Source organism: Salvelinus sp. IW2-2015, linkage group LG4q.1:29, assembly GCF_002910315.2.
Source record: "Salvelinus sp. IW2-2015 linkage group LG4q.1:29, ASM291031v2, whole genome shotgun sequence".
Classification (NCBI taxonomy): domain Eukaryota; kingdom Metazoa; phylum Chordata; class Actinopteri; order Salmoniformes; family Salmonidae; genus Salvelinus; species Salvelinus sp. IW2-2015.
In genome coordinates, this window is record NC_036842.1 from 6,963,830 (window position 1) to 6,977,730 (window position 13,901).

General features: G+C 41.8%; 1 protein-coding gene across 1 annotated transcript in view; it reads right to left on the reverse strand.

Moving 5' to 3' along the window:
* Positions 1-13,901, reverse strand: part of man2a1 (mannosidase, alpha, class 2A, member 1) — a 65,437-nt gene that overhangs the window by 47,706 nt on the left and 3,830 nt on the right. Inside the window, exons 3-6 of the mRNA XM_023983502.3 lie at positions 7,035-7,179; positions 5,399-5,570; positions 2,829-2,956; positions 1,608-1,781 (exon numbers count right to left, since the gene is read on the reverse strand). Of these exons, the coding sequence (XP_023839270.1) occupies positions 1,608-1,781; positions 2,829-2,956; positions 5,399-5,570; positions 7,035-7,179 (619 nt within the window). The remainder of the gene's footprint in view (positions 1-1,607; positions 1,782-2,828; positions 2,957-5,398; positions 5,571-7,034; positions 7,180-13,901) is intronic.

Sequence of the window (13,901 nt, forward strand, 5' to 3'; positions counted from 1 at the left end):
TGTCGGTATGCGTGTGTGTGCATATTCATTATTTGAATATGTGAGGGATTTGCGTGGTAGAGACAGTGTAGTGTGTGTGAGTGAGTGTGTATTTAAAGTCTAGTGAGTGTGCGTAGGGTCAGTGCAAGGTAGAGTCAGTGCAGATAGTTTGGGTACCATTGGGCTGTCCACACCACCCTTTGTAGCGCTTTGCGGTCAAGGGCGGTGCTATTGCCATACCAAGCGGTGATGCAGCCAGTCAAGATGCTCTCGATGGTGCAGCTGTCGAAATTTATGAGGATTTGAAGGCCCATGCCAAATCTTTTCAGCCTACCGAGTGGCATCAACAAGTATTAAATTCTAACATAAAACACTTTGATAAAAGTGAACCATAAGAACAGCGCACAAACTGATCTGCTCTTTCATCATTGTCTRCTATTAAATAATCATAACAGTATTTGATCATTTTCATGACGTAAATAAAAAATTGCACAGACAGATGCTCTGGCATTGCAGACGATTTCAGCATCTGTCTACCCAGTTAGAATCATTAATGAGTACTGTATCATTTGGCTTAGGGGTTTGAGTAATCACCCGTTTTTGGACAGAGCGTCTGGGGGACGGTTGGTTCCAGCATGGCTGCATGGACCCACTAACTAACAACGCCCGTTCTGTTACCAACTGATCCCTGTCACAAGCGTGCGCAGGCACACACAGACACACAAAGCAGATGGTTCACGGCAAATGTGAAACCCCTTATGTGGGTCATGAGGATGTGGTWACATTGTTCTTATCAATCAGCATGCTTATCATCAGACCTGGGTTCAAACAGTACTTATCTTCTTTCAAATTCTTCAGCTGCACTCGATTGAGCTTGCCTGGTGCCATGGAACCAACGTAATTGTTCAAAAGTGAAAACCCTGCCCATCTGGCACTCTGTTCAAGCTCAATCAAATACTATTTGAACCGAGGTCTGTTCATCGCATGAAATGCCAGCCAGACATTTTTAAGCCAGGCCTCAGTCCATACAAGGAGACAATCCCCTATACCACAAATGCTATAAGATGACGCCAAACAAAATCGGAGCCTTGAGAGACGAGCATGCTCTTGCATGTGATACGCATGTAATTATCTATGGACATGAGAAATCCCTCTGCGGTGGTCTGAGCGAGTCAATACCGTCCACAGCAGATGCTACTGTCCCCTATCCTAGCGCTTTTAGTGACACAAGATGACTGTCCAGAGTTCAACACTGGGCATCAAACCATCCACAGCATCTGCCACAGCAAATATGTAAAGGAATTGGAAGTAGCTGGAACCATGCGTTTTCTACTGAGTATGAAGTAGTCACTCTGGGGTCATGTTCTTCTGTTTCTGCCTATACAATTAAAGCTAGGACTTTGAATATGCTAAATGCTAAATTCAATGGGTGAGRTAGCGCCTGAAACACCGAACGACTGAGAATAGAGGCATGAGGAGCAGATCTCCGGGCAGAGATCCGAAAGAGGCTCTGGATGTTKATTTGAGGGCCTTAGTGCCCCGCCTAGAAAACAATCTAGCTAGGGGAAACACTGGCTCTGGGAAAGCACCCTGAGAGCCACAGGGGTACAGTCAGTCTTCATACTTGCCCCAGTTCTGTCTCCAGAAGAACTCCAGGGTCTTYTGACTGGCAAAGTGTTTCTTGACGGAGTAGTGCACCCTCTGTATGAGCATGTTGGCCAGGCCAGCCTGTTTCARCAGGTAYGCMTKGGTAGGGGAGTGGCCAAACGGGTCCACAGCCCAGCCCGTCTGGGGTTTCACGCCTAACAGGGAAGACCAGAGGGAAGATTCAGGTTCATGCAACAACCCTCCTCAAAATGTTGAGGAAAATTATAAACAATAAAAAACAAAGAAGCATCACCTAAAAATCATTGTAATAAACATCTGTTACGCAGGTCATCCTGTTAAATCAACCAGTTTTCAATTGTCATCCTMCCTAACTTTTTAAGTCACCAGCTGCCACTGGGTTAATGTGTTCATGTATAAACAGTTAAAATCTCTGATGGTTAAAGTATGCCAATCATTTTGTGTCAATCACGCAAAATAACAAATATGTTGAACAAATACACTGAGAGTACAAAACATGAGGCGTTAATTAAAGACAAATCACTAGCAAGTAGCTATCATTTGTGACTGGATGCGTGTGTAAACACACCTCTCTCTCCAGCACAGGAAAACAAACGGCTTCACAGTGAGTGTACAAAATAATATGAACACCTGCTCTTTCCATGGCATAGCCTGACCAGGTGAAACCAGGTGAAAGCTATGATCCCTTATTGATGTCACTTGTTAAATCTACTTCAATCACTGTAGATGAAGGGGTGGAGACATGTTAAATACAGATTTTTAAGCCTCAAAACAATTGAGACATGGATTGTGTATGCGCGCCATTCACAGGGTGAATGGGCAAGACAAAATATTGAAGTGCCTTTGAACGGGGTATAGTAGTAGGTGCCAGGCGCACCGCTTTGTGTCAAGAACTGCAACGCTGCAGGGTTTTTCACGCTCAACAGTTCCAGTGTGTATCAAGAATGGTCCACCACCCAAAGGACATCCAGCCAAATTGACACAACTGTGGGAAGCATTGGAGTCAACATGGGCCAACATCCCTGTGGAACGCTTTCGACACCTTGTAGAGTCCCATCCCCCTGAATAATTGAGGCTATTCTGCTGGCAAAAGGGGATGCAACTCAATATTAGGAAGATGTTCCTAATGTTTTGTACACTCAGTGTATGTTGTGCTTGCCAACAACATTTATTTTCTACGATCTCTTTCCAGATAACAAATGCCTGATATATTATGTACTCACCCAAATTTCTCTCCAACCACTGGTGTCCCTCCAATAGCTGGTCAATTAATGCAAAGTAGTGTGAGTTGGCTTCATCAGGCATCACCCAGCCTCCAGTTGTAATCTCCAACTGGCCTCGCTCAACCAGACTAAACAACACAGAGCAAAAGGATCAGGATTTCAGATTGTCAACTCAGTCAATTACCGTCTCATAGCTCAAAGCCAAAATAAAAACAAACAAATCGTGAAGCGATCCAAAAACCCTGCAGCTTCATGAATTTGAGCTTATTTTTCCGTTCAACAGACAGGTATAATGTTAATTACTTGTTAAAAACAAAAAAACAAACACTGGATTAAAAAGAGATGCTTTCGGTCACAAACATTATGACATGGATAATACGACATTCTGAGGGTGTCAAACATGCATCTTAGTTGCAGGAGAAATCAAGGCCTTACTAATTGCAATAATCAGATCCATCTTTTCCTCTGTTGATGTTTAATTATCTTACTCCTATGTCCTAAGAGTGAAATCAACCCCTTTAGTAGATACTCCCCTCTCTTACTAGAAACCCCTTGCATTGATTTGGAGTCAGCATCGTTCCTCTGTTCGCAGAGCATATTTCAATTGCAGACTTCTTTAACGTGTCCCTATAATAAGATCACGGAGCAGCAAAACAAAGTACGACGACTCAGCCCTTTTCGGAATAGAAATAGCTCTTTATTTTCTCTCCTTGGAAACCGGATTTTCCTCTGGGATCATTCAATCACCGGTGGGTTTCTTTCATTGTTCTATGATTGGACAGGTGGGAGCGGGGCGTAGTGTAGGTCTGTCCTGGTGTTGACGGGTTGGAGTGAGGAAAGCAGGTGCCATCTTCACTGACCCGACAGCAACACTGCATTCTAACGAGGACGGATGGATGTGGCTGTCCTACAAACCCGAAACATGCTGCTCAAAAACAAGTTCCTCTCGAATCCTAAAGGTGTGTTCCCGAAGAAATAATGAGGTTGTTTGTTTGAATTTCTTGAGCAATAGTTCTCYGTGTACTGTAACGGGGGACATTTTATCATTAAGCGCCAGACCTTGAATTTGCTGACATCAAATGAAAACCTGCAAAGAAAATAAGTTATTAAATGAGCAACACCACCCTTCAAAAAAAGAGCAAACACGGAATATTCTAGAAAGAAAAAAAGGAATGGATCTGGTTCGCTTTGAACTCCCTGCGCATCAAATCAATAGTGAATAAATATTAGTGTTGGATTTTTCATCTTCCTCCATCCTTCACCTTAAGGCTGTTTTTGCTTGTGCTCCTAATTGGAATTCTAACCTGCAGCTGAAATGTTTATTGCATTTCATACACCGTTTTGTAATCTCCCAAGGCTTAGTGCTGAAACCTACCCGCCAGTAGCTCGTCGTGAGCATGGCCAATGCACACAGCATTTGTGATACCCTCTTCGGCTGTTTTCTGAAGCGGAAAACCCTCTCCCCATCACTCCCTCCATGTCGTTCGCAGAGAACCCCCTGACTCCTGACAACTGTTACATCCTCAAGGGGACATTGTCAACAGCAAAGAGACTGAGGCAGAGTGTGAGAGAGAGAGAGCATGTGTGAGCCCATGTGCCTCTCACAAGCACAATTGATTTTATGACCTCACGGCCATTTGGAGTCAGTTTGGCTTGTTAAGGCAATTCAAACCAATGAACTCCTGCTACCAGGTAAAGAGTAAAGAATAGTTGTGCTGTAAACCGGGATGCGGCCATTGATTTACCTGTACATACTGTATAATGACAATCTCAGGCTGTGAGGTTGAGTTAATTTATCTTCAACTTCTTCACTTCTAATGTCATTGCATTTTTAATAAACCCTATAAAACCGCTAGCCCTAAGCAAGGTATAACCTTGCTTTAATTAAAATGGGAATAACAGAGGAGCATCGGAATGTTATTGCAAATCCACTAAGGAATTAGCTTCCATGTTTATAGCAGCCAAGCTAAATCAAGAATACACTAACAGAATCCATAAGTGATTTGCAGTGGTGTACAGTACCTAAGTAAAAATACTTGAAAGTACTAATTAAGTTGTTTTATTCCTGTACTTTACTTTACTATTCATATTTTTGAAAACATTTTACTTTTACTTCACTACATTCCGAAAGAAAAGTATGTACTTTTTACTTTTTTTACATGCATTTTTTTACTTAMATGGTCTAATTCACACACTTATCAAGAGAACATTCCTGGAAGTCCCTACTGCGTCTGATCTGGCGGACTCACTAAATACATGCTTTGTTTGTAAATTATGTCTGATTGTTGGAGCGTGCCCCTGGCTATCAGTAAAGAAAAAATAAAATGATGCCGTCTGGTTTGCTTTATATAAGGAATTTTTACTTTTCATACTTAAGTATATTTAAATACTTTTACTCAAGTAGAATTTTACTGGACGATTTTCACTTTTACTTGACTAATTTTCTATTAAGGTATCTTTACTTTTACTCAAGTATGACAATTGGGAACTTTTTTCACCACTGGTGATTTGCTGCTCTTATTGATTTCAGTCTCAACTTGAAGCTAGAACGACACAGACAGAACTCCTACCTCTTGACAGCGTCTCTCTTCTGGCCGTCGATGTTGTCCCACCACTTGGCGAAGTAGGAGATCTCGGACCAGATCATTTTCCTGCGGCTGTCCTCGTGGAGTTTCACCACCATGTTGTTCAGGATGTGCTGGGTCTGGTCCCGGTAGTACTCGTCAAACGTCTTCAGCCATCCTGAAAACGWACAAATGGACAACTGTGACAAAGTGGTTGAGCGTACATTACGACTGTAGAGTGGCGTGTAAGGAATAATCTACGTCTGTTCACTTCTATAGAAATGCTATGTGGTCTATCTGTCTGCCATAGATGAAATAAACGGATTCAATTAAGCCATCATCCTCATCATCAGATGAATAAGCAGAACATGGGGTTCAATCAATTTGCCACATCCATTGATTTCCCAACATGTGATCATATTTCCAATGAAAATCAATGCATTCAAAAAAAAAAGTCTGAACATTGCATTGTTCTTTCCACTGCAAGACAAAATAGGGTAAATCATCCAGGCAAACAGGCCTGAGTGCTTTTAATCTATGCAAGGGTGTGAGAATAGTCATGAGCTACTGTATACAGCTGTRAGGGGAAGACCACCCCAGTTAAACCAGAAAGCCAGCTCGGGTTACTAAAGAGTTCAACCAATCTCAGGAACAAAGAATAGACTGGACCTGGCTGTTACTGAGCTGCAGATGCTGCTACTGAGCATAAACACCACGTGACAAGCGCCCGGAACTACCAACACTCTTATTGCCTGCACTGATGCCTTAGTCTCTAGAATGCTTGTGAGGGACTACGCCTTCACACTGCAATACATAGTTCAAATGCTCTGTTTCTGTGGAAAATGTAACAGTGAGGAAATGTATAGAAAACAGGCTTCTTATATGTCTGATCAATTGTTTTCTTTTTCTGATCAATTGTTTTAGTGGTAACAGGACAAGACTTTCATCAATTGCTCTACGTACTTTATGTTGTATAATTAAGCACTAAGGCACGAGGGGGTGTGGTATATGCCCAATATACCACGGCTAAAGGCTGTTCTTTTATGCACGACACACCGCGGAGTGCCTGGATACAGCCCTTAGCCGTGGTATATTGGCCATATACCACAAGCCCCTGAGGTGCCTTATTGCTATTATAAACTGGTTACCAAYGTAATTAGAGCAGTAAAAATACATGTTTTGTCATACCCGTGGTATATGGTCTGATGTACGACTGTCAGAAATCAGGGTTCGAACCACCCAGTTTATAATGTGGTATAATGTGGTCTTTACGTTGTATGCTGTGGTATAATGCTTGTCTTTACGTTGTATACTGTGGTATAATGCTTGCTCCCTTGGCAGACCATGAAACACAATTAACCTAGGAATATGAATCCTGACTGCTGAGGAGCTGCATACGCCTTGCTTCCTGTCTACACGAGGTGTGACTGTCTTAAGTAGAGAAAACAAAGCGTTGAAGAAGTCACAGAGGAAAGTCCAGTGTTTCTAGGTTAGCTTCTAAGGTGAGCAGATGTTTTTAAACTTCAAAGGGAGTCTTATGTCAAGATAAATCCATGTCCCACGCCATCGACTGTGAAGAACCACAACTTGATTTTGGAGTGTGGTGTCCCTTTAATGCTCTCCGAAGTAGTGCACTACTTACCAGGATCATTGTGTGAGTGGGGCACAACAAAGACTTGTAGTGGCTCGCTGTCCCATTCATTCTCCTGGTAGGTGATATCAAATCCTTGTTTCCACACTCCCCCATCAGGATTGTCAAAGGTCAGAAGATCATAAACATCCAGCAACTGAAAAAAAAACAAAAAACAAACACTCCAACCCCTGTTTCTGTTTCTCCCTGAGAAAAATAGTGGGATATTCTTTGAGGTAAACCACTACCATGAAGAAGGCTAAAATACACTGAAGTATATTTCACCTGTTTATTGTCAACAATGTATTATTAGTAGTATTGAAAGTATTGAACAACATGGCCACACATAGTCTGTGACACTGGTTTGCAGCAAAGCGTCACTTTATTAGGCATTGTTGCCTACTCTAGAATGTGTTTAAGGAGGTTTAATGTATTTGGTTCAGTTTCAGTTTTGTGTTCACTTTATGTCAAAGTAGCAGTCAAAATAAGTGCCCTCCCCCACCACAGTGAAAAGAAAGAAAAKAAAGAAAACAATGCATCTGTTCCTGGAAATCGGTGTATGATAACATTCACATCTGTGATATCAGCAGGTCAGAAGAATGCAAATGAGAGATGGAACTTCTAATGCAACAGAGGCTGCTTGGGGTTTCTCTGGGACTCGCGCCAACTTAAATATCTGTCTTTGTTTTACGGCCAAATAAAATAATGGAATAATTGGAAGGTGATACCGAGAGGACAAGATGATAAAATGTGTTATCTGTCATGGGTTTATATGTACAGTATGGAATGGTACAAAAACCCTTACTAAAGCTATGGTTTTAATAACAGGAACATGAAATACAGAAAATAACTTGTTATCATGATTGGTGTCAAGAAGAAACATGATGACATACAGTGCATTCGGAAAGTATTCAGACCCCTTGACTTTTTCCACATTTTGTTACGTTACAGCCTGATTCTAGAAAGATATATATTTTTAATAATCCTCAACAATCTACACACAATACCCCATAACGACAAAAGTGGAAACAATTTGTAGATATTTTTGCACATTTATTAAAAATKAAAAACAGAAATACGTTATTTATATAAGTATTCAGACCCTTTGCTATGAGACTCGAAATTGAGCTCAKGTGCATCCTGTTTCCATTGACCATCCTTGAAATGTTTCTACAACTTGATTGGAGTTCACCTGTGGTAAATTTAATTGATTGGACATGATTTGGAAAGGCACACACCTCTCTATATAAGGTCCCACAATTGACAGTGCATGTCAGAGCAAAAACCAAGCCATAATGTYGAAGGAAATGTCCGTAGAGCTCAGAGACAGGATTGTGTTGAGGCACAGATCWGGKGAAGRGTACCAAAACATTTCTGCAGCATTGAAGGTCCCCAAGAACACAGTGGTCTCCATCATTCTTAAATTGAATAAGTTTGGAACTMCCAAGACTCTTCCTAGASCTGGCCGCCCGGCCAAACTGAGCAATCAGGGGAGAARGGCCTTGGTCAGGGAKGTGACCAAGAACCCRATGGTCACTCTGACAGAGCTCCAGAGTTCCTCTGTGGAGATGGGAGAATCTTCCAGCAGGACTACCATCTCTGCAGCACTCCACCAATCAGGCCTTTATGGTAAAGTGGTCAGACGGAAGCCACTCCTCAGTAAAAGGCATATGACAGCCCACTTGGAGTCTGCCAAAAGGCACTGAAATGACTCARACCATGAGAAACAATATTCTCTGGTCTGATGAAACCAAGATTGAACTCTTTGGTCTGAATGCCAAGCAGCACATCTGGAGGAAACCTGGCACCATCCCTATGGTGAAGCATGGTGGTGGCAGCATCATGCTGTTGGGATGTTTTTCAGCGGCAGGGACTGGGAGACTAGTCAGGATCGAGGGAAAGATGAACGGAGCAAAGTGCAGAGAGATCCTTGATGAAACCTGCTCCAGAGTGCTCAGTTCCCCATCCAACAGGACAACAATCCATAAGCACACAGTCAAGACAATGCAGGAGTGCCTTCGGGACAAGTCTCTGAATGTCCTTGAGTGGCCCAGCCAGAGCCTGGACTTGAACCCGATCAAACATCTCTGGAGAGACCTGAAAAAATCTGTGCAGCGATGCTCCCCATCCAACCTGACAGCGCTTTAGAGGATCTGCAGTGAAAAATTGGAGAAACTCCCCAACTACAAGTGTGCCAAGTTTGTATCGTCATACCCAAGAAGACTCRAGGCTGTCATCGCTGCCAATGGTGCTTCAACAAAGTACTGAGTAAAGGGTCTGAATACTTAGAATTGAAGTCGGAAGTTTACATACACCTTAGCCAAATACATTTAAATGCAGTTTTTCACAATTCCTGACATTTAATCCTAGTAAAAATTCCCTGTCTTAGGTCAGTTAGGATCACCACTTTATTTTAAGAATGTGAAATGTCAGAATAATAGTAGAGAGAATTATTTATTTCAGCTTTTATTTCTTTCATCACATTCCCAGTGTGTCAGAAGTTTACATACACTCAATTAGTATTTGGTAGCATTGCCTTTAAATTGTTTAACTTGGGTCAAACATTTTGGGTAGCCTTCCACAAGCTTCCCACAATAAGTTGGGTGGATTTGGCCCATTCCTCCTGACAGAGCTGGTGTAACTGAGTCAGGTTTGTAGGCTCCTTGCTCGAAACGATTTTTCAGTTTTGCCCACAAATTTTCTATAGGATTGAGGTCAGGGCTTTGTGATGACCACTCCAATACCTTGACTTTGTTGTCTTTAAGCCATTTTGCCACAACTTTGGAAGTATGCCTGGGGTCATTGTTCATTTGGAAGACCCATTTGCGATCAAGTTTCCTGACTGACTGATGTTTCCTGACTTATGTCTTGAGATGTTGCTTCAATATATCCACATAATTCTCCTCCCTCATGATGTCATCTATTTGTTGAAGTGCACCAGTCCTTCCTGCAGCAAAGCACCCCCACAACATGATGCTGCACCCCTGTGCTTCACGGTTGGGATGGTGTTCTTTGGCTTGCAAGCCTCCCCATTTTCCCTCCAAACATAATGATGGTCATTATGGCCAAACAGTTCTATTTTTGTTTTCATCAGACCAGAGGACATTTCTCCAAAAAGTACGATCATTGTCCCCTTGTGCAGTTGCAAACCGTAGTCTGGCTTTTTTATGGCGGTGTTGGAGCAGTGGTTTCTTCCTTGCTGAGCGGCCTTTCAGGTTATGTCGATATAAGACTCGTTTTACTGTGGATATAGATACTTTTGTACCTGTTTCCTCCAGCATCTTCATAAGGTCCTTTGCTGTTGTTCTGGAATTGATTTGCACTTTTCACACCAAAGTACGTTCATCTCTAGGAGACAGAACGTGTCTCCTTCCTGAGCGGTATGATGGCTGCGTGGTCCCATTGTGTTATACTTGCGTACTATTGTTTGTACAGATGAACGTGGTACCTTCAGGCGTTTGGAAATTGCTCTCAAGGATGAACCAGACTTCTGGAGGTCTACCATTTTTCTCTGAGGTCTTGGCTGATTTCTTTTGATTTTCCCATGATGTCAGGCAAAGAGGCACTGAGTTTGAAGGTAGGCCTTGAAATACATCCACATGTACACCCTCCAATTGACTCAAATGATGTCAATTAGCCTATCAGAAGCTTCTAAAGCCATGACATCATTTTCTGGAATTTTCCAAGCTGTTTACACAGTCAACTTAGTGTATGTAACTTCTGACCCATTGGAATTGTGATATAATGAATTATAAGTGAAATAATCTGTCTGTAAACAATTGTTGGAAAAATGACTTGTGTCATGCACAAAGTAGATGTCCTAACCGACTTGCCAAAACTATAGTTGGTTAACAAGAAATTTTGTGGAGTGGTTGAAAAACAAGTTTTAATGACTCCAACCTAAGTGTATGTATACTTCCGACTTCAACTGTATGTTAAATGTGATACTTCAGTTTAAAAAATTATAAATGTGCAAAAAGTCAAAAAAAATGTTTTTTTCTTTGTCATTTTATGGGGTATTGTGTGTAGATGGATGAGGGGGGGGGGAATTAACTATTTGATACATTTTAGAATAAGGCAGTAACGTAACAAAATGTGGAAAAAGTCAAGAGGTCTGAATAATTTCCGAATGCTCCTTCTCTGGTTCAGGCTGTTGAAGAGCTCCAGACTGCTTTTCAGTCACTGCAGGCCTCCCTTTATGGTCTCAAACTGGTCTTGAATATACAAAAACAAAATTCATGACCTTTACCAGAGCTAGAACTCTGCCAGAGAACGTTAGCATTGTCTTATTCATAGAAAAAGTGTCATCCTCCAAATACCTAGGTATTTGGTTGGATGACAAGTTGTCCTTAAAGTTCATGTGGATAATCTTGTGACAAAGCTTAAATTGAAATTGGGTTTTATTTTCGTAATAAGACTTGCTTCCTGCTTATGGCTAGAAAAGAAGCTTGTTCAGGCCACTTTTCTCTCTGTAATTGATTATGGTGACTTGTTGTATATGCATGCAACCTCCTCTGTCTTACAGAGACTGGACTCTGTTTATCATGCATCCATGTGCTTTACTACAAATGCTAAGTCACTCACCCACCATTGCACATTGTACCAAATGGTAGTTTGGACCTCACTTTATATGTGCAGAAACATACATTTGTATGTGTTCATCTACAAAGCCCTTTTGGGTAAACTCCTTATTTACCTCTGTAGTCTGGTCTGCTTTTATTTTATTTTTTATTTTATTTCACCTTTATTTAACCAGGTAGGCCAGTTGAGAACAAGTTCTCATATACAACTGCGACCTGGTCAAGATAAAGCAAAGCAGTGCGACAAAAACAATAACACAGAGTTACACATGGGATAAACAAACGTACAGTCAATAACACAATAGAAATATCTGTAAATAGTGTGAGCAAATTAAGTAAGGAGGTAAGGCAATAAATAGGCCAATAGTGACGAAGTAATTACAATTTAGCAATTTACACTGGAGTGATATATGTGCAGATGAGGATGTGCAAGTAGAAATACTGGTGTGCAAAAGAGCAGAAAAACAAAAACAAATATGGGGATGAGGTAGGTCGTTGGTTGGATGGGCTATTTACAGATGGGCTGTGTACAGCTGCAGCGATCGGTAAGCTGCTCAGACAGCTGATGCTTAAAGTTAGTGAGGGAGATATAAGTCTCCAAGTTCAGTGAATTTTACAATTCGTTCCAGTCATTGGCAGCAGAGAACTGGAAGGAAAGGCGGCCAAAGGGGGTGTTGGCTTTGGGGAGGACCAGTGAAATATTCCTGCTGGACGTGCTACGGGTGGGTGTTGCTATGGTGACCAGTGAGCTGAGATAATGCGGAGCTTTACCTAGCAAAGACTTATAGATGACCTGGAGCCAGTGGGTCTGGTGACGAATATGTAGCGAGGACCAGTCAACGAGAGCATACAGGTCGCAGTGGTGGGTAGTATATGGGGCTTTGGTGACAAAATGGATGTCACTGTGATAGACTGCATCCAATTTGCTAAGTAGAGTGTTGGAGGCTATTTTGTAAATGACATCGCCGAAGTCAAGGAACGGTAGGATAGTCAGTTTTACGAGGGTATGTTTGGCAGCATGAGTGAAGGAGGCTTTGTTTTGCGAAATAGGAAGCTGATTCTAGATTTAACTTTGGATTGGAGATGCTTAATGTGAGTCTGGAAGGATAGTTTACGATCTAGCCAGACACCTAGGTATTTATAGTTGTCCACATATTCTAGGTCATAACCGTCCAGAGTAGTGATGCTAGTCGGGCGGGCAGGTGCGGGCATCGATCGGTTAAAGAGCATGCAATTCGTTTTACTAGCATTTAAGAGCAGTTGGAGGCCACGGAAGGAGTGTTGTATGGCGTTGAAGCTCGTTTGGAGGTTTGTTATCACAGTGTCCAAAGAGGGGCCAGATGTATACAGAATGGTGTTGTCTGCGTAGAGGTGGATCAGAGAATCACCACCAGCAGTTACCATACCCGGTCTGCTAGGTGGTTGCTACTTAAAATCCCCAGGGCATTCACAGTAGTAGGCAAGACTGCCTTCTCTTCTTGTGCACCAGACGCATGGAATAATCTACAATCCATGCTTCATCTAGATATGTTAGTGACACTGAATGAATTTAATATATTGATGGGAGACTCTGTTACGGAGGAGTGTAAATGTGTCTTTTTAGGCTGAATCGTGTTGTATTGTATTGTTGTATGTTTTAATTATGAAATGTATTGATTGTTGCTGCCTTCTTGGCCAGGTCTCCCTTGAAAAAGAGACTGGGTCTCAATGGGCTTTTCCTAGTTAAATAAAGGTCAAATAAAACATTTAAAATATACACACACGGTGGCTATATACACTCATTCTGTCTATTTAACCACAGGGGTGACAGGTTTCTTTTTAATCCGTAACATTCTTGGGTATTGACTGACTTAATTGTACCTAAAGGTATTATCTCTACTGAAAGAAACCTGTATTTCAAGTCAAACTGCAGTCCCCTCCTCAACACTAGCTGCCCTCTTACATTTTACATGCAATTTTTTAAATTCTTTAAATGATTTTTGTGTATCCTATTTGCGAGATATTTTACTAGGGTTGGGATGTATCCAGATGTTCATACCGTTTCTCTACAATACTGGGGTATACTGTATTATCAAATCAAATCAAATGTATTTATATAGCCCTTCGTACATCAGCTGATATCGCAAAGTGCTGTACAGAAACCCAGCCTAAAACCCCAAACAGCAAGCAATGCAGGTGTAGAAGCACGGTGGCTAGGGAAAAACTCCCTAGAAAGGCCAAAACCTAGGAAGAAACCTAGAGAGGAACCAGGCTATGAGGGGTGGCCAGTCCTCTTCTGGCTGTGCCGGGTGGAGATTAT